At 39.2% G+C, this 26,708-nt stretch overlaps 1 protein-coding gene across 3 annotated transcripts in view; it reads right to left on the reverse strand.

Annotated features, from left to right (window-relative positions):
• The window catches only part of TBC1D14 (TBC1 domain family member 14), a 76,999-nt gene that overhangs the window by 18,546 nt on the left and 31,745 nt on the right, over positions 1–26,708 (reverse strand). For 2 of the 3 annotated variants that reach the window (XM_075499713.1, XM_075499715.1), the window contains 9 exons: positions 15,304–15,422; positions 12,547–12,629; positions 10,283–10,400; positions 8,580–8,686; positions 7,585–7,665; positions 6,086–6,180; positions 4,974–5,045; positions 3,489–3,617; positions 489–598 (listed from right to left, as the gene is read on the reverse strand). In XM_075499713.1, the coding sequence (XP_075355828.1) occupies positions 489–598; positions 3,489–3,617; positions 4,974–5,045; positions 6,086–6,180; positions 7,585–7,665; positions 8,580–8,686; positions 10,283–10,400; positions 12,547–12,629; positions 15,304–15,422 (914 nt within the window). Of the gene's footprint in view, positions 1–488; positions 599–3,488; positions 3,618–4,973; positions 5,046–6,085; positions 6,181–7,584; positions 7,666–8,579; positions 8,687–10,282; positions 10,401–12,546; positions 12,630–15,303; positions 15,423–19,877; positions 20,015–26,708 lie in introns of those variants that run through there. The other variant, XM_075499714.1, reaches the window with a different exon arrangement.

Genomic DNA, 26,708 nt, shown 5'->3' on the forward strand with positions numbered 1-26,708 from the left:
GCCAAAAGCCTAGGTGTTTGCTTCTCTGTAGCTTCTAGCTTTTTGTTGTACGGGTAGAAACACTATGTTTTAACTACTCTTTTTCCTGTTCTGTGCAAGAGGACAAACTATAACTTTCAAATGCAAGACTAGCAATACTGTCTGGATATTCACCCCTGGTACACATCTGCACATAAAGTAGAAAAACTAACAGATTTTCTCAGAAGATCAATCCAAATATGCACTAAATATGGATAAACTGTGCTATACAGCTGTATTTCAAAATAAGCTTCGAACTCAACAGAAATACAATAAAGGTTAGGCAAATGTTAAACATCACAGAAGTATGTGGGAATGATTTGGATTGACAAACTCAAGTACTGAACAAAAGATAAAGCCTTTATCTTAAAAGAATACTAAACGAGGTAAGAGCACTCCAGCTTCTGTCATGAATACTGACATGGAGCTATACGCTAGTATGCACATTAATTATACTTTCAATGTCTTACCAATCAATAAGATAGATGTCTGGAGTTAAGTTATTTTTTTTGAAGTGAGCGAATAACTTTGGCAGATTTTCTTCAAAGAATACCTCAAATGCGGCAAAGTAAGTCAACATCTAGGAAAATACAATGGGGAGAAAAAAGCAGTTAGCTGTATTAATAGGCTTAAATGTATTATCCATTGTTGGATTAATGCTCTTCAAAAACAGGACTGTGTGAATTACATGATACAATAAAGAGCTAAACATTTACATAAAGCATCTGCAAGCACACAGAGTTTAAGATCCACTCTATATACTGTTCTCCTACTAAACAATATAATTATTGTTTTGGGTCTTGGCCAGTTTCCTTTGGAAAGAAAAATACCAGCAGGAGACAAGTTATTTGCTGATTTCTCAAAATAATTATGATACACAGAATGGTGCTTTATGCTTGTGGCAGTAATTTAGTATTACACTGAATAAAATCCAAGACCCAATGGATTATAAAATGAAATACGGAACTAAAATAATTTAACAGCCCACAGCAAGAGTGAAGCATCCAGTTGGCTCCCATCATAAACCATGTTCTAATACCAAAGCTTCTTTTAAACCATATGTTTTAAAATGAGATAATAGCATTTCTATTGCAAAGAGGGAGAGACAAAGTTCACACAGAAAAGCCAAAGATCAAGGCAAAACACCTATGCAAGAGAAACAGATTGTAACGCCCATCTGGTACCATAACCCCTGAACTGTACTCCTTTTAACATTAAGACTTTCATGTTATTTTAAAATTTGAGTATTTAGGTCAAATTTCATAATGGAGGGCATGGAAAAATCTTCCAATCCAACTAAGAGATAAAAACAAAAGGCTTTTTAGCTTCCCACCTCCCCCCCCCGGTCCTGTCCTCTTAATACTATAAGAAGAAAATTTAAGCAAAGTCCTTGAATGATTCAATAATTTTAATTACAATATCCCAATAAAAGCAATAAAGAATTGCTGTGATTACTTCAAAGTAAGAGTTGTATCAGCATGCTTCTCCCCAAAACACCATGACAGTAAAAGGAAAAGAGGAGCCTTTTGTCTGAAATCCTTTTAAAGGATGACAGATTTGTTTCCCAGGTTTTTTTAAATGTCCTTACATAAATTTTTCATCTGAATGAAGTGACAGATGGTGGATTACCTTCATTAACAGCGGCAAATAAAAAACTGAGCCTGGTAGTAAGTAAGAGTATAAGGCTTAAAAGCCAATCAGAGATGGCTGTATTCTACGGAAACAGCCATACGAAGTTATGTAAAATCTCTGAACCATCAGTCACAGTCCTACTTCCAAAATGATCTGTTTACATGCTAGCACCACAGTAAGAGAGTTCTACTAAAGCGTTTCAAAAGTACTTTAGAGAAGGGATTTTATACATAACTGCTACAATCACATCTATTGATAGTAATGCAGGCAGCTCTATTAGAAAGGCAATAGCAGTTCAGGTATTTATCTTGATCAAATCAACATTCAACAAGACATTTACTTAGTAGTAATTAAAACCAATTCTGGTTTAATAAAACTAACCAACAAAAGAAATCAAGATAAATCGGTACAAATTACTATCATTTCCACAACTAACTTATTCTGGTTTTATTTTTTTTAATTTATTATACATTAAGACAAAAAATGTAAAACAATTTAAATAACCAGAATTTGGTTATTAAGTTGTAAAACTGACACAAAAAGATGAGGGCAGACAGCAGATCAGTATATTAACCACAGGAAGCCAAAACTGTCTCACTTTATGTCTCATTACTTTGTTTGAAATATTAGGTACAAAGTTTTCCTTGTGGTGTGAATCATGGCTTTTTAATTTCACGATATGTTAATATTCTTTCATGTATCACCACCTCTACTCTTCTGTAAGCATTCATTTGTCATGTAGCCTCTATTAGCCAGGCTAACAGAACTAAACAGCACTATCCAAGAGCATACCAAAACCCACTGTTTCAGCTAAAAAAAAAAATAAATTTATCTTATTCTAGTAAATTTAATTCCAAAATCATCTTCACAAGAACCATATTTACACAGTGAATGCATAAGCATGTCCTCTTTTTCCAAGGACAGTAATGGAGATGGACTAATACTGCTTCTAGCAATGCTGTCTGCGCCGTGGTACATCTCCCCATGGGCATTTACAACTGATGAGATTCAGGGGCTGCAACAAGGAGTTACATACTGCTTTTCCAGCAGGAAATACTGATAGGATCCCTAGTGTCCTACTGCTTAAGCAACACAAGTGATTGTTGTTGATGTCATCCATTCCCTTGCTTTATTTCTCCCATTTGAACTCTTGAGAAGCAGATCCTATTTTCATAGCGTTAAAAGGTAAATACATGAGAAAGAAATACAGAATGCCATACATTTTACAAAAAAATACTTTTAAAGTAAATTAAAAACACATTTCAGGAGATGTGTCTTATTTTGCTATGGTACACAAGTAGCCCAGTGTACATGCTAACAAGAAATTTTAGAGAATCAGGCAACCAGATCCACTGAAAATTGGAGGGGTCTGCTCATCTGATTCCCCCAGGCTCCTTTTCAAACACAGCTGCTACAATAAGAGATGGGAAACCTGGTTCTCCCTGCAACAGACTATTTTTAGCAACCTATTAGTTTGGGATAAAAAGCACCTTCAAGACACTACTTCTTATATTAAGGTGTTTTCAGCTTTCAACTACAGTACTCAATTTGAAAAACACCTACAATAATATTCTCATAACTATTCTTTGAGCATCATAAAATAGCAGCTGAACAATTTCACTCACCTACCTGTTCAAAAAGGTTAGTGGGGTGGGTTTCGGTTTGGGTTTTTTTGAGGGGGTGTGCATGTGCGTTGGTTTTTTTTTTTTTATCAAGTGTGTTGCTTTAAAATAAACTCCAACATACTTTCCAAGCTACTGAGCCCATCAATTTTTTTTTTTTAAACTTTCCCTACACATATGTACAACATGTAGATTACAGTTTTCCTGCATACTTACAAGGCCATGGTCCACACGGAAAAACGCCATCTGACAGGGTTTATTTAAAAGGTTAGAAAAAGCAATGAAGGCATCTGCAGTATCCAAGTTCAAGATCAATACAGCTGCTATGAATGACATGCCCTGTACCTGAAAAAAGGAGAAGTGTTACTGTTCTGCAATAACTGTATTCCTCCGCGAACACTGCCTCATTTTGTCCTCGTAATCACTAGTGTTTAATGCACTCACTGAGCTGCTGAATTTTGCGAAATGTTCAGAAAGACAGGATTTTTTAACCCACGTGACGCTTTGGTATTGAATGTTCAGAGCATGGAAGCTAATGATCCCCATGTTGCCTCCTTTCAAAGACTCTAAGTAAAACTCCTAAAACAGGCTAGGATGACAGCACTTTCAAATATGCAGAATAAAGATTTTTTTTTTTAAGAATAAGCTGTTTTGAAGCAATCCCTCTTCTCCTAGGGATGGGTCATATATACCCTTATTTGTGGAAAGCTGGACTAGGACACTAGAGACAAAGCCCGTTCTTTCCTTTTTCAATTAATTACCAGCAGTTACAGACAACTGCAATGACTCATTTGACAAGCAGTACATTGCATTTGAAGATTAAGCTCATGTTTCATTTACCATAAGCTCATGATGTTGTTGCATTATTCTAAAAAGTACACTATGGAATCAGTGCCGAATCCAGGCAACGCTTGCTCTCTCAGAGGGTGTAACACCGCCATTGCAGAGTGACATGGACCAAGGTGTGACAGTTCTTCCCGCAAACCTGAGGAACAAGTTCCTTCCCAACACAACAGATTCCATGCCAAATGAAGCACACCACCTGATCTGCCCTTTTTCTAGTTTCCCAGCAGTCACATTCAGCAGTTTTTTGCCAAGCATCACATGCTACTCACGGAATAGGAACATTATCTTTCCACATTTGCCTTCTCTAGAACAACTGCTCCCAAATAAAGAATAAGCTCCTATATATATCCCTGCTCTGGGAAAAAAGACTAAATGAAGTATCTGAAATCCACTCAGTCCTCTCATAATCACTACTTCAAATGCTTTGACGGAGCTCACGTAGCCTTGGTGGGCATTGCTTTGAAGACTGTTCCAGAAGCTCACAGTGCTAACGCACAGAAATGCATATCAAGAGGAGTAAGATACCCAACAGAATAGTCTCAGTAAGACTGCCATTAAGAACAGTATGTACTTCAAAGGACCAATTTAACTACATCTCTTTTGACTCCAATTTTCAAGCACTACAAATATGTACTTTTGAGTTTTCCAATTATTTAACCTGTTAAAAAGCTTAAATCTAGCAACAGAACCATTATATACACTTCTCAAGCATGTATTGGAATAAAAGAAAGCACACAGAAACCCCCCAAGTATTCACAAAATCATTTAATACTGGTCTACAAAGGAGTGATTAACACAAACCTCCCCCCCATTGGTTCTCCCTCCTCACCCCCCAAAAAAATTTTCTTCACTTACATAGCCTACATCAGGTCTGTAACAAGTATAGGCTCCTAAAATACTGTGCAACGTGTCATGGTAAGGACCACCCTATAATTTAACAAAAACAAGACAATACATCTGAGTATATAACAAATGTTAAAAACCCTTCAGTGCTATAGACAGTATCTATTACTTCTCATGAAGGACACATTATTTCCCTATGCAGCTTTGAACAGCCCCAACTCTTTCAAAATAATTTTGGCTTTAAAAGCATGAAACAGCCCTCCATACCACATTTATTAAAAATGCATACAGTTCATCCAATACATCAATTACATATTAAATCGTTACACAAGAGGAACGTAAACCTAAGAGATTTCTTATAGCTTAGCAGCACTTTGACAATACTGCCAAGAAAGCAGAACACTAATGAGAACTACTTAATTGTCTGTTAGACTAGAGACAGAATTCAACCATGAAGAAAATACTTAAAAACAACACCACTATGCCGTAACACACACAGAGCATATCAAGAATGACATACATAGCTAAAAAGAATTTCACACCACTGACTATTAGCAGCTGCCATATCTTACACTAAGTACTGTAACTGGTTGAGAATTTCCAAAGGGAAAAGTTTTTCACCCAAAAATGTTGACTTATCACAATCTAAACTTTTTACAGGGCTGCTGAAATTTGCGTATAGAAGGACAAAATATCTGGTTAAAATGAGTCTTTAAAGCACACCAAAAGCATACAAGTTAAATTGGTCTTGCATGCAACAAAAAAAAGGCCACCAAATCGTGCTTGCTTGAGCTGTGCTCTCTCTCACCATGTATTTGCAACCCAGCAGTGTTGATTCACTGACTTGGAAACACTCACCTGCACTTCACCAGACAGAAACCAGCATGAACTGGGAATCATGATGATTAACCAACAGATTGGTTTTTTGCCTCTTCCAAATGTATAGTACCTTGAGGTTACTCTTTTCTAGATTATTTATAGTTTTCCAAAATCTTTAGGAACTTTTCCTCTCAAGATGTCTACTCCTTCAGGTTTGAACTCACCGGGCTGTTTCAACCAAGGGACAGGCAAGATTATGTAAACAATTACTTTGGGAAGTCAAGACAAAAGTTAACAATGCTTACTTGCTGGAATATACAGAGATTAGGAAACGTTCTTGAGATGTCCAGTTTTATTAACTCCAAGCTTGCTTCTCTGTCAGCTGCAGAAAATCCAGCGTCTACAAAAGCCAAAGTTACTGCATTTATTACATGGATCAGTGTACACTCTTCCCCCCCCCAAGTAAGGGTTAGCTTTTGCACAGTTCATTTATTTTGATGCGAATGCTAGGGAATATGGGTACAGACGGGACAATTCTCTGAATTCAGCACACAGGCTAAGAAGCAAGTATGTCCTGACTCAAAGCAACCCTACAGCGCACATTGACACTCAATATGTTTCGAAGTGATGGGAGGAAAGATGCAGGACAAAGCAGGCCAGGCACTTTACTGGTCTCCGCTGACAAATTGTTAGACAGACACAAGCCTGCTAACCTTTGAGCCCTCGGCCTAAGTAAGGCTTCCCAGTGGCTCCTGAAATAGCTGCCTCTGTGGAAATGTTGTGGTGGGAGGGAGAAGTCCTAAAGCAGAAGCATTTGATGGATGCCACCTATCTCTACTACTGTTAGCTCTCCTTCCAAAATCATGTTTGCTTACTCTTTGTATGTGTTGTTAAAGATCATGGACACTGCAATACACTCTCCATAACTGAAACAGATCTCATACAAAGTAGATTTCTAAAGTATTAGTTTTCTTTCTGATATTAAAAACTTTTATTTGTATGTTGTCTATTCTGGTAAGTATAGTTGGGAATTACCTACTGCTACTTATTGAGCAATCAAAAACCAAGAGTTGTCACTAGCCAATCACATGAGCATATACAGTCCCGAAAATAAAGTTCAAGAGGAAGCTGGAAACGTGCTAGATGTCATCTTATTTAAGATGCAGACAATCTTAAGAAAACAAAGTAGGGGATTTCCAATCAAAAATATTTTTCTGTTGATAAATACCGGTATGTATGTTGTCCTTTTTCTGCTCAGCATAATCACTTGCCAAAGGCAATTTCAGGCATCTGCATGTAGTTTTATACTCTCTCAAAAACAGACAACTCTTCCAATCAATTAGTAAATCTCAAACCACTTCATCTGCAAAAATACATTGCTGCTCTCTGAAACACACCCAAGAGATGGGCTCCAAGCTGCAATAGGGTACTAAAATGCAATTTTCTGCTATAATTTGAGTTTCAGTTCCAAAACTAGACACAGAAAAGTATTTTAGTGTTGCAATTCAAATTATAATCCCCAAACTTTCCTAGTTTTCCTTCAAATTAGCATCAAATAAGAACTATACCTAGGGATAGTTTATAAAAAAAAAAAATGAACAAGTGTGTTTCATAAGAGACTAGAGTTTCATTGAGAAGAAAGATTACAGCTGTTTCTTGCTTCCACAAAAAGAAGCTTTCTTTTTACCAGAGACATCTTTATAGCTGAAATTTTTTGTTTAAAATCTGTGATTTCATTTTAAGCAACAATTTTACAAAATCTCTTGTTTTGTAACACAGCATAAATCCTTCATGAAAGGCATACCTTCGCATTCTATTTCAGCCCCTCCTGTGCTAAGTGATCGCCATTTCTCTTTGGCACGAGCCAAGCAAATATCATACAGTTCTGGAAAAAGAAAAACAGAGAAAACCAAGTCCACTATTTGTATATGCTCAAGTCCACTGTCAGGGACTGACTACCTACCATAACGAGCAATGCTGCCCCAGTCATTACAAGTAACAGTATCTCTAACACAGCAGTTGAATTTCTAAGTAGGTTATGGTTCTGAAAGACTTGTACCACTGACCTATAACTTAAGTGAAAAGGAAAGGCAATCTAGGCACAAGTTGCATTTTATGTTCAAGCATTTACTTTTCTTGCAGAGGACTGGTGTTCAAAATAACAGTCGGAATGGTTAATTGGGATAAGTCTAGAAAATTCAATGCAAGAACTACACCCAGGGTAACTAAGCCAAGCACAGAAAAGCAGCACAGTACAGCAGGAGTACAGGCAGTCTACCACATTTCCATGTTGGAATTAGTTACATACGTTAGTCTTTCAGAGCTGTGTTTTTCTGCACCCCGAAGTAGCACACTATTTCTATTTTCACAAACACACACACAAAAGTACAATTTTCCCCAGGGGTCTTTTAATCTCTCACAAACCTAATGTCTTGCTCTGAATCAAAAGAAGCATGCTGTATGCATCCTCACAAGCATTACAATATTAACAACAATTCTAAGTTTCAAAAAGAAAAAAAAAAGCTTGAGTCATTAATTCTGACCATCTTCATCTAACATCAAAGCCAGACACAGTGACAGCAATAATCAGAAACAATTCACAGCAGCAGTGCTAGAGCAGTTACAAGTTTAAAAGACACTGACCTGTTTTGTTCAAAAATACAAAACACCACAAAAAAGCATAAGTAGATAACATCTCCTCACACCCACACCTCAGGTTCTGATACACCATAACAAATACATGGCTGTCCCCTTACTATTTCTCTTTGTAAGACAATGTAGACAAAACAACCATCTCACCGTGAGTGATGTTTAACTCGTTGCCAATTGCCAAGCTCCAGACTTTGCCTCTCACACTCGGTGGGATGCCCTGCCACCATAGCTCTCGAACTTTACGGGAACAACACCTGTTTAAAATAAAACAGATTATTTGAAGAACTATTTCATTGCCAGCTGAATTGTGAATGTGTCCTCCTACCACTGCTGAAGGGATCCAAACCAAAGTGAACATCAACAGGCCAAGAAGTAAAACGTGGTTTGCACATACCCATTCTTTAGCACTATTTTGCTTTGAACTGTAAAGGAAAGCTTACTTCCTTCCAAGTTAATAGCTTATTTTCACAAAAGCACTGCAATCACAATATCCGTAATCTGCAACCACACTTGACCAGCAAGAATCACAGGGGACAAAAAAACCCAAACGAAAATTCAATCCGTACCTATGCCACTGCCTATGCTAAAGACTGGACAGACTTAAATCTCCATGTAAAATCTAATACAGAAACAAGTTATGGAAGTCCACCCGCTCCCCTCTGCCATCACCCTGCTGTGCAAATGAGACATGCAGTTTCCCACGCAGCTTTGCCCCTCTAACCCTCCAGAAAAATGCATGAAGATGTAACAAGTAACAACTTTTAGGTGGCAGCACGAAAGACATTTTAACAGAACACATTGCTTTGAAATGGCTGCAGCTGATGTTCATCAATCTGAGAGCCCAGAAGGAAGAACAGAATAACACCTAAGCACCAATGAAAGTTTGTGGTAGTGACAAAAACCACAGTAATCCATTTATCTAAAAGCAGATTCTGAACTAAAATGTAAAATAGTGAATTTCTATTCACTAGTGTAAAATAGGGGAACTTCTGGATTTATAAACCAATATAGGAAAAGGTGTTCTTATTTTAACAGCAGCCATAACAGATGCATTTTGAAATACTAAAAACAGACATGTAAATCTGCAATTTACTTATACTTAATTTATTACTTCAGTTCTCCAGAAATGCATTTTCCAACAAATTCCATCCATATTTTTAACATATATGCTCAGGACAACTGAATTCCATGATTAAGCAAATGGCAATTGTGAGTGCTGCGGAGGTTGGTTTTTGTTGTGGTGGTGGTTATATTCATGTGGGGGCTGGTTTTTTAAGATGACTAGCAAAATCCATGAAAAACCAGACAGTGAAGGTAGCTTACCAATTGTCTGTGCTGTGTCTTTGTAGCAAATCTTTTAGCACTTAATATTTTTTTAAAATAACTTTTTCCCTACTTCTCTTTTCCATCACTTGATTATCCCAGCAGGTGTACCACTCTGTAATTACAGAGGCTTCATAATACCATACATGTACTTCAATCTACATCTGATATTATAACATCAACGGCTCAAGTAGTCAAGGAAAGATCATTTCTGATAAATGCATGGTGTTCAAGCATTATGCTTTCTGCTTTTCCATTCTCTAACACAGATCACTTCTCAGTGTTTCACAGTTTCTGAATATCCTGAACTCCAATTAAAGACAAATAATAAGAACTGCATCACTTCCAGCCACCTTGTAGAAATAATGAAACATATGTTGCTCATTTTATTTGTAGCTGTCCCAAAAGCGACTTTCAAACAAAAGCTTTCAAGACCATTTAAAATTATACTTGCTAACTTTGTAACTTCTCTTCAGGATACAGACTCAGCAATTTTAATTAAAAGTCAGTATAACATACTGTCTTACATAGTTTCCCAGTTGGGCAAGATTTCATTGTTCCAAGTTAAAACAGCACTGCCGATGCTGTCTTCCAGTTTACAGCGTTCTTCCAGTTGTTTCTTTCTCTTCTGGGCTTCTTTAAGCTCTGCAGAAAAGCAATTTCCTTTTTAAGTTAAAACCAGAAACCAAATATTCAGTGTCAGCTATTAATGGCTCTATAGCCATGTAAAAACACACTATATTCACCTAAACGTACAGTGGACTGTTGAAATTCTAAAAATTTCCAAGACATACAGCAAGCTAAGCAGCGATGCCAAATGTGAACGAAGAAAAAAATGGAACTATGCATAAGGCTCATTTTCGATGGATGGGACAAAGGGAGTTGGATAATACATGGCTCCTTCGACCCTTCACATCTAACCACATTAGTAACTTTGAATTAGCACCTCTGACAGCCAACAGCCCCACATAGTAGTTCAGATCAGAGTATTTCCCAATAAAGCCCCACCCCTTTTTTATGGCAGACTCAAAAATACAGGCTAAGATAATACAAATTTTGTATTTTGTTTCCACTCTTATGCGTTGGTCTTTGTAAATTATGATGTAGATATACTGTTAGGAAATCACAAGTGCCACACTTCTGATGCTATTTAGTGTATGGTTAATCTAAGAGTCGTGCATCACAAAGATACAGAAATAGATATATATATACACACACACACTGGAACCCTTTCAGTTCATTAAAAAGAAAACATTGTTCATGTTTAGTTTAAATAAATTTTACATTTTTGCATTATCACTCAGTATTTCTTCTTGCATCATCAACTACTATTTTTTCCACAGGCAAATTTGTTAGACATGCAATTTAACAAATGTAGGCAGACACTCTTCATAGCAACACAGTGGAAATACAGGACCTGTGCGTGCACACACACACTGTCTACAACATAGGAAAGTGCTGACCTGGCAAGGAAAACTAAGTGAAGAACAACAGTACCATGACCAAGGTCTTTGGAATGAACACACACAGCCTGATGGGTCCATTTTAAAGCCCAACAGAAGCTGTGCCTGAGCAGAACCATACCAACTGCCTCCTAGTATTTTCAGCTTTGATACGAGCTCTTTGTAAGCCTGCCTAAATGCAGGCTTTGAATTTTTCCCTAAACAAAAGAGGGTGTTTATGCTCTTTGATTTCCTGACCTCTACACGATACATCACTCTCCAAAGTTGTTCATCTGGGGTGGCTTTTGGGAAAATGGGTTTGTCAGGGTATTTATCTGGACAGAATGACATACTCCAGTCCAGTGAAGACAGCAGAAGGACCTGACCCATTGCCTAACCTGAGCATCATCCCATTTCTCCCAAACCATCTATCCTACATGCGAAGAAAGAGCAGAGAAACTTCTTTGGACTACTAGGCATTAAGTGGATATGCTAACATGGGAGTCACATGAAGTTAGAACTTCACTGGTAGGTGTATGATGTTCAAAATCACAAGAGGATACTTTTTCTAACATGTCAACTGCAGAAAGCAAGCAAGTCCTGTGTTCGTATCACCTTCCCACTGTTTCATATGGCTCAGGGGTCTGGCCAGATGGAAAAAAAATATTTCCAGCAGTTCTCACTGGACACAAAACTTCCACAAGTCCAAATTTCTTATTATTGCAATGCTTGTTTTTATTAGAAAACCCAGACAGTCAAAAATATCAGCAGAAGGAAACCACAAGTGTCAGCTCTACCTGATGTGCACGGTACAGTGTTGCTGAGACACTTCTGTGAACAATGTCAGACAAGAAATTATGAGCAAAACCTTGGGAAAGCTGTAAACTTTAAGTGGGAGACATTATCAAATGAATATAACTACGTACATTTTCCTATGTGTAAAATTATGTATTTATGTACCACAGCCTCAACAGGTTGTTCCCAACATGAAACTATCAAATATCCTGCAGTTATCTAAATAAGTCTAGTCTTCACTAATTTGACTGATAATCTACTTCAGTATGTTAGGAAGTTTTTTAAACCCACAAACAGGTGCCACTCAATTATTTAAGAGTTACAAACTAAAAAATTATTTCCTGCTGGATTCTAGGATTGTTTTCTTTTCCAGCTTGGCATGGGGCTTTTTACTGAAACTACCGTTGGCCCTCTCCCTTCTCTGGATTGATTCTTCTTTGACGGGAGATACGGATCTCTCTGTTACAGAGCAACAGACTGACACAAGTGCATTTCAGGTTTAGAAATACCCCTTAACTTTACTTCTCTCCTCTGAAGACAAGAAATTCCATTACCTCTTTTTTTTGCTTGAACCACCATTTCTTCGTACTGTTGTCTGTGTTTCTGAGCTTCTTCTGCTGGTTTTGCAGGGAGGTTCCTTGAATTTAAATAATAATAATAATAATAATCAGCATTTAAATTTGGCAAGCCTGTCTAAAGAAAATTCTAGACACTTCTAAAAGAAAAGCATATACTGCTTCTTGTCAAAATATTTGATCAAAGAGTAGAGCAACAGATCCTTGAAAGAATTTTTTTTTTGCCAGAGTCAGCAGAAGAGAAGGAAAGAACACTGACCAGCTACGACTACTTTTATACACAAAATTTGCTGAGTAATTTCCTTATGTTCGGTAATTTCAGCAGTTTTATTATTAAACCAAGTGAACCCACAGGCCGATCTTCATAAATAAAGGGAATATACTGGTACACCAAGCTGGTAGTTTTGATTTAAACTGATCTCTACAGATAAGATACAAGACCATACTCTCTCTTACTGTGCACCTCATTTAAGAGTTACATCCACAATTTTCTTTACCCATGCAGTAACGACTCCCTACATCAGCTTCGTTTTCCCCTCTGCCCTCTGAGACCCCATTTCTATTTTAAAGGCTTAACTCTTCCCCCTCACTTCTACAGCAACAAGTGGCACTGGAGTCATCCTCTGTATTCTCTGTTTATCAATATCAACATAGCCATTTTGATTTGTGATTAAAGCCTGAACTGGTAACATCTCTGCCATACAAATAGACATGCTCGTATGTGAAACCACATTAACTTTAAGCTAATCATATTTGTAATTAACATAACCACTATGCATCTCATACAACTACACGATCACCAAACCATCAGAACAGGAAATGACTAAGTATTTTGTTCTTCTGTATTGTAGAACACTGTATTGTATTCCTAGGACAGTTTGTATCTTTGGTTAATAAAAAAAGATATGCAAAAATTCACTTTCACATTCCTGTAAGGTGGCACACATAAGGCAGCTGCTAGCCATCAACAGCCACCATTAATAGTAGTATGCTTTACTATTTACATAATCATATTACCTGCGATGTATGCATAGCCATGTGATACATGCCTATGAATATTTTTTTAAATCAAGATTGTTACAAGAACAAGAAAAGTGGATTTTCACATTAGTGTCATTGTTAACCACAGAGAACAATCTACTCTTTTCCAGTTTCATTTATGTAAATTGACCAGCATCTTTTAAAATCCAAGTCTTTAGAAATGGAGTAAGTTAGAGAAAGTTTGGAAAGGAAAACCAGATGAAACAATGCAAGTTCTGCTATCTTAAATTCCACCACTTAAATTACTTGTCCTATCTCTTAACAACATCACCATACATGTGAGATGATGCTTAGCATCTATTAAGATTTTTCCAGTTAAACCTAGAGGGACTATGGAATATTTATTGATGTTTCCTAGAAAGTTTTACCTAAACCCTACAAGTGAGTGCAAAATCAAGAGCAGCCATTTCGGAAAAAATCTCACTGCATTTTTCTTCCAGAAGTCTTAAATCTTTTTGTCATAGGAAATAAAAAAGAAATTACTTAAAGCCTAACAGGTAAAAAAAATTAGTATGCCAACTGTAAATAAACAATTAAAAAAGATCCTTTAGAAAGATTCATCAGAGGACAGCACAGCTGTCCAGAGCCGTTTTCCCTACTAGACAAAAGAAAAGATGATTCAATTGTCTAGAATCTTAAAAATACCTTTTCTGCTAGGAGTTCCTCAGTCTATCAACAGTAGGAAAGAAAGCAAAATCTAAATGTTATCCTGTAATGTATCACTAATTCAATCTATCTGAACACTGTACTTCTCAGATTATCTCACATGAGGAATGATTTTTAACAGACAGGTTTTAAATACAACAAATAAGCTAGTATGTATTGTTTCCGGCTGTACACAATAAAACTGCTGTAACAAATAATTACTCTTATATTGTTCTAGATGTCCCAAGAAGTCTTGTCACATAGTCTACCAGTCGAGCTAAAAAGTGTCTTAAATGACCCTACAACTAGACGACTTTGATATGAGCATTCTTCATACAGATTTGTTGATGAAAACACAGACCTATGTTATGCCAGTTCTTTACACCAATGCACAGCTATATGAAAAATGCAGACGCCATGACTGTAAAGCTGGGTACCATTCATAAAGTGACTAAGCACGACTGAATTTGTGAAATTCAGGAGCAAACCATGGTAGAGCAGCTGCCTGTAAATCATTACAGAGTTAGTCCACATATGCAAGAATCTCCTTGCAGTAACAGAAATATGAAACAACTTATCAAGTACTTGACAACCTTTAAAATGTGATGCTGAACCCACTGCAGAACAATCATTATATTGTTTCATTATTTATGGAGGTGTGGTCTTTCTCTGTGTAAACAGGACACTGTATCCTTGCTTCTCAGTTTCTTTAGCATATACCAGCTTCATTTTTATGCTTATGTTCTCTCAGAGAAAATAAAAATCCCTTATTCATGTTTAGAAGCTAGAATTACTCAAAACTAGAGCTCTGCTCTCCTAATTACCTCCTTTCATACAAAGCTATTGCTGTTGTTATAAAATAAGGTTACTTTTGTTTGAATACTTTTTCTCATTATCATCCCACTTTCATATTTGCTAGCCTGAAAAAAAAATTCTACTTTAAATTTTAAATCATCTGTTTAAGTTAGAGTAATCAAATACAAACAGTAAGAAAAGCTTTGCTAGCCTAATTTTAAAGGGGCCCTCACTGTGGTACTTCCCAAAACTTACGCTGGTCTGTCCTCTAAAATAAGTGCTGTAGTGGAGAGTGGTTCAAAATCAAGATTCTTCCTCACATTCTGTTTAGGAGAGAGCGGTCTGTGAGCTCGTCCAGTTTTTTCTTCATATTCCTAGACAAGCAAAAGACAGGGCAAGTTAAAAGAGTGGAGAACACCAAGATGATGCAGATGAGAATTTAAACAGGGTCTACAAAAGTCTTCAAGATAATGCTTTCGCATCTCTGCCCAACTGCAGTCCCTTTAAAGCTTTCCAACTAGAGCAACCTCAGAATTGAAAACAATGTTAAAATTTATGTTCAGGAGTGAGTTTTGATGTTTCTTCCATTTCTTCTATTTGTAGAAACATCTTAAGTTCCTCTGACTGGCAGCCTGCTTTTACAAAGTACTGCTAAGAATGGACTTATAAACAGCAGATACTATCTGAGGTATAAAATAAGACCTATTTAAAATATTCTTGTTTTGATTTATGTGGTTTTCAAACTGAAGCCAAAAATGACCACAAGCTCCTTGTCCTAATTAAATCTCATCGTGAGATTTCTCCTACCTAAGCTATTTTCAGATGCAACAGTTCAACGATGGCAAGAAAAAAAGATTAAAATCATGGTTGGACAGAAAGCCCACACTTGTTATGACACCTTGAAGTACAACAATCCTAAATCATAGCAAAGCATACGTATTCACTTGTGTTTGTAATGTAGGCACTGAAACACCAGAGCAAAACTAGCAAAGGCGACAGGGTCTGGAGCAAGTGACACACGAAGAGAGGCTGAGAGAACTGGGCTTGTTCAGCCTTCAGAGGAGAAGGCTTCGTAGGGAGCTTTGGTAGACAGCAATAACAGGATGGTGAAGGCTGAGTACGTGTCTCTGAGGCACTTGCATAGAGAACATGAAGACAACAGGCACAAACTGCTACAAGGGGAATTCGGGGGGTGGCGGGGAATCACTAGGAACGTAGTCAAACACTGGGACAAGTTCCTGAGATGTGGTGGAACCTCCCACCTTGAAGGCATTCAAAGCTCAGGTGGATGAGCTCTGGGAACCTGGTCTAAGCAGACTGCTCTGAGAGGGGAGTTAGGTCCTCAGAGGTCCTTCCACCCTTAATTACTGTATCACTATGATCCACATTAGAGGACTTGGCATTACATGCTATTTTTATTTTTCCTAACAAACACTGTTTTGGAAGAAAATGTACCGAAACCATGACCTAATGGGATGAAACAACCTTTATACAACTCCCATTTACTCAAAAGCTTGAAATACTATAGCAAATATTAAGTATTCAAAGTATGAGTGATATACAAACAACAAACACGGTCAAACAGTCCTACAGAAAAACCAAATCTGTATTACAGATACTTTCACATTCAACTTCATAATGAATTTTGCCACTTCCAAAAACCATCTGCTTTCATGTGTAGCTTGTTTATACCATTTCTATTAAAATTAAAAAAAAAAAAAAAAAAAAGGAAACTATACTGTGAAAACTAACCATTACAAATGACCACTATGAACAGTGTTCCAGCCATGGACTTTTTCCTGTTAGCACAAACAGCTCCTCAAATGGTACTGATTTCAGATTCTCTCAACCTAACCTGTCAATAATGTCAAAACTTCCTTGGGCAATAGATCCAACCTTTCCAACACAATCAGAACAGCCTGGATCATTCAGAAACTAAAACCTACCAGTTTAGATCCCCACCACTTCCAGAAAGGCCTTCTCCTCCAACACTAACTTAAAAAAAAGAATGGATGAAAACCAAACATGAATACAGAGCAACACGGCTGTGGTTTTCTACTCTGTGTCGTACAATTCAATTCCAGTTCAAGCTAGTTCTGTGGGACTCACGGGTGCAGGTCTGTGAAGCTCTCAGGACAGAGAAAAACTCTCTTTTTCCTTGTTTGTTAGCTGGGCACTGTCTCAACAATCAATCCTATGATGCCTGCATTGCTGTGACGGGAAACATTGTCATGAATTTGGAATGTCTGGCTCATTAATACCAGTTAATACTGCTATGCATGACATCAGTTTGCAAACAAGGAAAAGAACCAAGAAAAACGTATTTCAACTACTGAATAGTACTTAGCTTTGTTTAGTAAAGGGATAGTGCTGATGCTGACAAAGCTGTTCGCTAAAAAAAACCTCCGGTGAGAAAATAAGTAAAGAAATATAGTAAAAAAGGTACTGTGATCGACACATATGCACAGAGCTACAACGTTATTCTTGCATTAATAACTCCTTGCAAGCAGCTGATAGTGACCAGTGTGTGAGTGCACGATCATAACGTGCTTCAGCTGCACCATTCCCTGGGGAGTATATCCACCATGCTGACATGAACGAAGCAAAGAGGTATTCTTTCTCCCAGTTTCTACTAGGAGACTGATTTTTTTTTTATTAGCTATTTTTCACAAATTAACATAGTCAAATATTAACCTCTATTACTGCTTCCACAGACAAGGTGAACCTTGTCCCTAAATCTAATGTTTTTACTCCTTTGAGACACTACTAGTGAAAGAAAAACCATCCAGCATCCACAAGAAACTGCTAATATGCAGAAATCATCATATATTGATCTCCCTAAAGCATCACAGAACTTGACATTAAAACACATGCACCCAATGCTTATTACAGTAGAGGTTCCAGAAAAACTGCTTAATTTTGGCTTAAAAAAAATATTTTCAGGGTCTTCTTTCACCAAAAGCCAACTGCAGAGCAAAATTGCTTTTGGAAGGTGAGAAAAACTGTAAACACTGGGATGCAATAGGGATTTTATTTCGTATAGAAGAAATAATTTGGAAATCTCATTCAGTTAAGCACAACGTTTTCCACACTAGCACTACGCATATAATTCTTCCAAGAATTTCTTGGTTAAGGAATGTTTTATTTTGGAATATGGGTGGCTAGTTATAGTACTGGCATATTAGTACAGTTATTCAAACCTCTTAAAGAGCAAAAGCCCACCCTGCATTTCAGCAAGTATTCATTGACATGCTTTAGTCAGCACTACCCTACAGTAAAGAAGCCAGACCAGCACAAAAATGGGAGTGGCACATTTTATCAGATTACGAGTCCTTTGTAGTAATTTCATCCTTTTCAGTGGTAGCCAAAAAAGAATAAAAATGTCTGTTGGTACAGTTGTTATTTACAAGACTTTTTTAATTAGGGAAAACTAAAAAAAAAAACAAAAAACCCCCCACTCCACCCCAAAAAAATCCCAACAAAAGAAAAACAAAAAAACAAAGTGCCCAAAACACACAGAAGACAAAAGCTCCTGAAAATGATCTTTTATTCCAGTAAGAAGAGAATGCAATTTTGAACAGAGCACAATGTATGATACAGCAATGAAGCAGACTGAAGCCTCCACAAACTCATATTAAGAGTATCTGCTGACTGAGCAAGTAGAAGTATTTGCACATACAGGCATACTGCAATAGGCTGAACCACACAATAGCTCATTTTAAGCTTTTTCTTTTTTTTTTTTTTTTTTTTTTTTTAAACTAGACTCAAATCTCTCACATGTACAAATGATTCAGCCATCTATTTAAATCCTATACTATAACTAGGGGTTACTAACCTGATATGGTTGCAAGTTAATTTTAGGATCAATTTAGGATGAGCTGATCATTTATGATTTAGAATACATCCTTATCACTGAAATCACTTAGGCTTTCTTCCAGGTTTCGTCGTAACCTATTCAGCATTCAGCCACAATAGCTGAACTAGGGTTTGAAGATGTTCTAAGAGAATGTGCTGTAGATTAAAGCACTCCTTTTAAAAACCCAAACCAACCAAACAAAAAAAAAACCCCGCAGAAAAACACACCCCCAAAACCAAGTTTAATTCTGGGTGGAACCTGAGAGCTTTGCAGTTGAGATGCAAGAAGCTCAAGCTGTGGTGATCCTCCGCAATTCTTCAAGACAGAGAAGGTAACCTGCGAAGGGATCCTAAACCAGCTCTACGAAGAAACGCAAGTAACCCACCAGAACACAGGGCAAGTGCTCAAAGATCAACCGCGCTAACCGGGAGAGGGCCGTGTGACTCCGCACACGCACCGAGCCTCCCGGGGACCAGCAGCACAGCATAATTGAACCTGCAATACACAAACTGCTCTATCAAGGTCATCTTGTTTTGGCTCTCTTTGTTTAAAGGTAACCACTCTCCGAGGAAGTCGAATATGAAATATTCACGCTAGGTGACAGCCGGCTCGACTCTTGCTCCACGGCTAGCAGCCTTGCACGGGATGGGAGACGGCTGGCCGTAAGCACGCCCGCCGGCTCTCGGCTAGCTGCCTCGGTGCTAGAACAGCCCAAGCCCCTGGGGGGGCCCGTGCCGCCGCCCTCCACCCGCGGCGGGGTCTCGCCGCCCCGCCTCACACAAAAGGGATCCCCTTCCCGGGAAGCTGGTTCTCTACCAGACGCAGCCGAGGGACTTAAAAGGGGCCAAGGCTGGTTTTACCGACACGCGTTAAAGTCCGCGCCCACCCATCCCGTCTGCCCCCGACCCAAGCGCCCAGCAGCCGCCCGCCCCGCCCGCACGGCTGCCCGCACCCCCACCGCGGCCTCGCTCACCATGAAAGCTGCGGCCCTTCACAGGCAGCGGCGCCGGAGCCCCATGCCCGCCCCGCACCGCGGGCCTGGCTCCCCGCCGCGGCGCCGCCCGGGCCCGCACGGCCTCGCGGGCCGCCCGCCCCGGCCCTGCCCTGCCCGGGCCGCCCTCCGCGGGCGCAGCGCCTCCGCCCGCCCCGCCCCGCCAGCCCCGCTAATCACCCGCGGAGCCGGCGCACCCGATCGGTTCTCTCCGTCTCGCCCAGCGCTGCCTGAGCACGCACGGCGCGCCCGGCGGCAGCCCCACGGGGAGACGCGGCCCCGAGCCCTCGCTGCACGGGGTCAGCGGCCCCGGCCCCGGCCGGCGGGACAGACGCCTCTGCCCCGGCCGGACGCCCCGGGGAAGGCAAGCGGTTACCCTGCCAGGCGCCGTGCTCCACCTGGCACCAGCTTTCCGCCTCTTGTGCCGCTCGAACAGCTCTTCCCAGCCCGCTTCAGATCTAGGTCCAAGATGGATAACGGAAACATTGCACAAGCTCAGGTGCATTAGCTACAATCACCTTTACCTTTGCCTAAGCCAGCCCAGAATTACTTGTGCTGTTTTAGGACGCGGCAGCATTTCGGATACACTGGCATCTCTCTCCGTGGGTTTCCCACACTCGCGCTTCCCCTGCCCGCGTCCCTGGCTCCAAGTCGGGCGTTTGCTTGTAGCGGGTACCAACACCCCGCCTCGCCGGGACAGCCGCGGTAACAGTCCCAAGTGCAAGAGCAGCTAAAACCCACCGGCCCTTAAACCAGGCCCGAAGAAACGGCAGCTGAAATACTTGCTCAGCATAAGCACCTTTTCAGTACAACTCGTGCTCTGTCCTCTTCAGACAGCTCTAAACTATGTATATCTCTCTGTATATCTGTATCTTCCACAGTTCAAGACAACTTCCACAGCACATCTTGTTAAACACTTTGCCTCAATCCAGATGAATTAAGTTTGCCATTTTTCCTTTGTCCAAAAGCTCTGTTACTGAACTCGGGAGATACCCAAGTTGCTGTGGCACCATCTTTGGTAGACCCACATTTTATTCTATTATCTGTTCATCTGCAACCGTTAGTTGTCCTTTTCTCAGCACTGTACTAAGGATTTCGTATATTATTCCTTAACCTCATTGACTACGGTTTGCAGCTGCCAGGCTGCATTGCTCAAGGCCTGATCCTGAACCACAAAGTGAGCAACAAAGACAGACTTGAAAACAACCAGAGTCACTCCAGTATTCTGCTTTCAAGAGGTGGCTTTGCAAAAGCTGAGATAACAGCAATTTTGAGAAAATAAGTTATATCAGCTAATGTTTTCAACCCACGACTGCTCATCTAATTCATGGATGCAGCAATATTATACCAAATGAGGAACAGCTCACTGCTTAAAAGTATCTTAGCTCCATTCCCACCACCAATTAATGATGGACATCTGCCATCCATGCATCTACTGTCAGAGCATGAATAATTACCACAACGGCAAGTCAACATAGCTCATGGAAAGCACTGCAGCCTCCAATGCTAATGCTTTGTCTCATAAGCAAATTAGCACATGTATCAAAAGACATTTATGTAAAATTATAGCTATTAACACAAAAAACCCCATTCAGATCACAAGGAAGAGCAACCTGAGGTGGACAATAGTATTCCTGGGGTAAATCTCTGTGGTTTCACATGCTGAAAATAGAACGAAACTGCAGCTCTTCTGGACGTAGGAAATAGCCATTTGTTGATCCACAAAAAGAGGAGCTCAATCAACTAGGCATTCTGCAAAGCACTGACTGGGAGGGAGTGATGCCTGGTGACATGGGAAGATACTGCTGTGGGTGAAAAGCTAAGTACTCTCTGTAACTCAAACCATAACCACACATTACACAGACATTTGGTAGCACTCACTATTTTTAGGCTGCCGCAATTATAAGAGTACCTGAGGCCACTCGAACAAGTTATGCACAAGCTTTAATTACATCTTTTTTTTCCACTGGAATTCCTGCCTCATTCAGCATATGAGATAGGAACTGGACCAGGATTGCACAAGCAAACAGAAAATTGTTTTTTCCTGGGTTTTGAGTCTGACTGCTACCTAAATATTGCTTCAACATTCCCTCCCGTTGCTTCATAGCTTTCTGCTGCATGTCCATCTGTCCATCTGCAATCTCTTGCCTTTTATTTATAAAGTGGTTTACCAGATAAATTTAAACTGGTACACACCCAGCACTTCACTGCCCTCCCCTGCCCTCCTGGCCCCTCACACCATTTTTTTGTGCCACCATAAGTAGTTGTGTGACTGTACAATACACTAGATTGGGTAAATGATACTGCTAAAAACTAACCTTTTGTTTTGATGGATTAGTTTGGTTACTCTGGTAATGTCTGCTGTGGGGCAATGTAAGCATTGAAGTAAAAGGAAGGAAAAGTAGCAAGCGGCAGGACCGTTTCCTTCAGAAGCTTAATTGAAACCAGCAGATCATGAAACTTGTGATGATCTTTGAGTTGGGAAACTAAGATCTGATTCTTGACATGGCACCAGGCCACAGAAAAGTAATTTTAATGGCGACTCTTGCATATACAGTAATCAAAAAGAACTTAAGGACACTGACACCTCAGGCAAAGACCAGATTATGAGAATATCCTTCAAAACTTAACAGAAAGAGAATACAAACCGCTGAGCTCAGATATTAAACTTTCAAACAACTCCCCTTAAGGGATATCTATGAGGGCTTTTTATATAACTCCAAAACCAGTACAGAACTATTCTGAAATGCAATTAGTTTATTAGTTACTGATCTAACAACCTGAGAAATCCAAGTTGCACACTCAACCCGCACACTTTGCCAAAGTGATCTGGAAAGTTCTACAATTAATTAATGGTTCAAGAACCATCAGCCCTACTTGCTTTACCCATCTATATATATATAATCCTCTTATGTTAGAGAAAGGATACCAGAGCAGAAGATAGCAATGTGATGACAGAACTTGACTGAAATAACATTATGTCCGTGACGTTTTATCTTCCACCAGGACATCCTTCTCATCTTAGTACCACAGTATTCTCCTGTTCCACATATAACAAATGAGGAAAGCTTAAGCAACATAAGGGTAAGAGATCACGGCCAGTTCACATGAGGAAAACCTCACGCTACCTATTTTTAGGCATCAAGTGCTCTGAAATTTCCCCCTTTTCCCCTGAAAAGTATCTACTTCTCTCTTCTGATTGAAAGTGATACAAAACTTGGGCTTGCACCTTTGGTCCCACACAATCACACTGAAGTTAAATGAATAAAATAATGCACACATCTTCCATAAAGTTAACAGTGAAGAGAGAACTAGAAGCCACATACTCTGCTTTGCAGCCCTGTACTCCCACCACTGGACTATTTTAACAATTTTTACATATATGTATTTTTATAGCATCATATTTTGAGCAACAGAGGCACCAAACTAAGGAACATTTAAAACCTAAGCCTAGATAAGGCCAAGTTAGGTCTTCCAAGAAAGAATAACAGCTTTCTGGTTTGGATTCTCTCACCTCTAATCACACAACATGCTATGTATCAGATGGTTCTCACTCTCAGGGTTCACGTTTCATTCGTGCTATATGTAAATAATTTAAGTGCTTTTTATTTCATATAGAGTGACACGCTTTATTTAAAAAAAAAAAAAAAGGAAGGAACCTAGAATCATTCCCCGTATTTGAAGTACTTGGAGACAAAGCATATCTATGAACCATGTGGCTTAAGAACAGCTATTTATTGTCGAATGTGGGATCTTTCATCAGATTGTACAGCATACTGTTACAAGTGACTCCAATGAGTCACAGTAACAAAAAAACCCCCTACTACTTAGAACACTGAAAAGGCTGTAATTTAATCTGCATATACAAACATGCGCACAGTTTCCCTATATACTGATACTATCTGATACACTACAGTATCAAACAAGTGGAAACGTCTACAAGAAAGGCTTCCAGCAGGGCAACCATCTGCTAAGTGCTTGAGCAAGAGAATACAAGCTAAATGGTTATTTTACCTTTTTTTTTTAAATGAACATCTGCTAGAATAAAATACTACCAACACCTGCTTTCAGCATACCCCTTAAATGTCACTTCCAGGGACCAGGATTACACTGGATATGGACTTCATGTAAAAACATAGTTTTACATAAACTATATGTCTGCTCACTGATCTCTCCACCTCAATTTTCTGTATAGCCTCAGCACCAAATAATCTCTCAGCAACTTTTTCTTCCGACATTTTACATTGATGCTGATGTTGCAGAAGAAAGCTTATCTTTCCTATCCAGTCTCAAATAACATGCTCTTTGGTCTGGCTGAAGAGTGTGTCGGAACTGTCCCCCTCATTCTGAGCGAGACACAGAAATAAAAGGACTCTCCATGCCATGCCAGCTTCATGCTGATGCCATTCTGAAATGGCCAAAGCACCAGGTTAACCCTGGGATATGGGAAAGGAGTCACAGGAATATGGCATTTTATCTTGCAAGTTCTCAAATAAGTTGCAAATATGACCTCAAATACTTGCAGTCTTCAAGACAGTGTAAACGTCACCCAGGAATGCCATCTACTTTGCAATGCACAACTCATATTAGTATGCTGTTCAGATACCCACCACAGCACACAGTTACTATTTTTGTTTGCAAACAGCTGTCTATGTAGGTATGTGCAGGCTTGTATTTAGCTACATGACTTCTGTACGTACACCGAACTAGTGCAAGAAAAGGTACTTCACTTGATACTTTTAGCCATATTCCACTCCCTCCCCCCCCCTCCTTTCAAATCCCTCCACTAATTTCTGTTCTGCTTCCTCATCAAAATTTGTGCATCTCTAAGGATCTCTGACCTTTTCAAGTTTGATACTTGTCTGCCCTTAGAAATGACAGAAAAGCAAGGTGGTAAGTCTATTGCACTAAAGCCTCTTTGAGTGGTTTTCTACATCCATGTTTGCTTCTCTGATCCCCGAAATTACCCTTGAAGTTACTGATGCCAATTTCTTACATGTCTAATAAAAGCTTTGGTACTCATACTGATGCTGTGCATCATGTTATCTCTCATAATCTGTTCAGACTGGCAGACTCTTGTGCATTTGGTATTTAATTTTACAAAAAACTGAATCAACATGTACATTTTCCAGAGTATAATCTTCTTTACAACTTAAGGTTCAGTCTTGAGGAGAAGAGACTGTAGCTTTTTAAAGCTATACACAAATGTAAATAAAATATGTGAAGGAAGGCAACACACCTTCATAGTCTAGCTTAAAGCAATGACTATTTCCAGGCTTTAATATTCATAAAACTGTTTTCCACTGAACTTTGTCATGCTAAAGAGACAACTTCTCAATACAGCAAAAGAAAATTTTTATGTGGAAATTACTAGCAGGCACCAAAAAATGTGTAATAAAATCATGTCGAAAAATGAGATCAAGTGTCCTCTGAGAGAGAGAGGGAGAATGAGAACATAAAATTTGAAGAAATATTTTCCCAGTCTTTCTTCAGAAAGACACTTAAGGAAAAAGTACCCGTCTGGGTTTTTTAAAATCCTTACATCCAGATCCTCAGGGTTTCCAATAACACACATACAGTAACTCCATTCATTTTGCAGAGCCAAAGAACATCAGCTTTGTTTGTTGTTGCTAGTGAGCACGGTAAGAGTTAGCCTTTCAAAACCTTCACCTCCCCCCTATTCTTTAATTTTAGATGAAGTTTGAGATGTATAAACTGGAAGACAGACAAAGAAAACCTCTGGGTCGCATTTCTTGGGAGCTTGCTTCTGTTTAATACAAAAATAACATACCGAAGTCTAGCAAAGCTTTCTCAATTAATTTTACATTTTAACAATGCAAGTTCTATTCTCCTGTTAGGATAGGCAGTTCCACCACAATATTTAGAGGCTGACACACACCTGCCTTTAAGTATTTATCTCCAGCTTTGCTTCACAGCAATGTTTTCCCAAGTGTTTGTGCAATGCAACATTCAAAAGTATCTGCTGGTATTTCCAGGCTTGCTCTCTACAGACTTCTATTTTCATTCCAAAACCAATGGGCAGAAAAAAATCCGAAAGCCTCCTGTACGGTGCTTATCAGCATGCATGGTGGAAGGTTACTACACTGAAAAAACTTACTGGCTACACAAAGATGTAGGTGTTTAAGTATCTATCTATAAGCACTATCAGACACACAAATGCTAGCTCCATGTTGGATCCTCGTTTAACAACAAATGAGAACAAACTTCCACCGATGTATCAGGTCTTCTGAAAAGCTGTCTTCCCTGGCCTTGAAATTTTGGGGGTAAAAGAGCTGTTTACTTCATCCTCAGAAGTCAAGCATTTTTCCATGAATTTGTGCCTTCCTGCGTTTAAAAATAATTTGTGCTATATGAATTTATATTCCATCTAATGCTAAGCATCAGCTCGGGCTACAGAGGAACCAATTCAATTAAGACAGGCAACCTTTGTGATCTCACTGCACAACTTTGAACTTGCTGCATTTCCTCTAAAACATACCACTGGTATTGAAACAGACCCTTCAGTAGAGACTAGCACCTGACATTTTAACTGCAGTAACAACTAACAAAGCTTATACTTCTACCTGTTTAGTATCTTTATTCCAGAAAGGCGATACCTATCCTTAAACACTGCTTGTTAGACCTATTTAGGATCCCTCCAGCTTCCAGGGCTTTTGACCAAGACAATTTATGAGGAGTCTTAGAGAGTGATAAAGCTGAAATAAAAGCTTTAAAACTGGAAGGGGGGGGAGGGGGGGGGGGGGAACAACCCTCTCACTTTCTTTCAAAAAGTACTTTGTAGCTTGCCATAAC

This window comes from Mycteria americana, chromosome 4 (assembly GCF_035582795.1).
Source record: "Mycteria americana isolate JAX WOST 10 ecotype Jacksonville Zoo and Gardens chromosome 4, USCA_MyAme_1.0, whole genome shotgun sequence".
NCBI lineage: Eukaryota > Metazoa > Chordata > Aves > Ciconiiformes > Ciconiidae > Mycteria > Mycteria americana.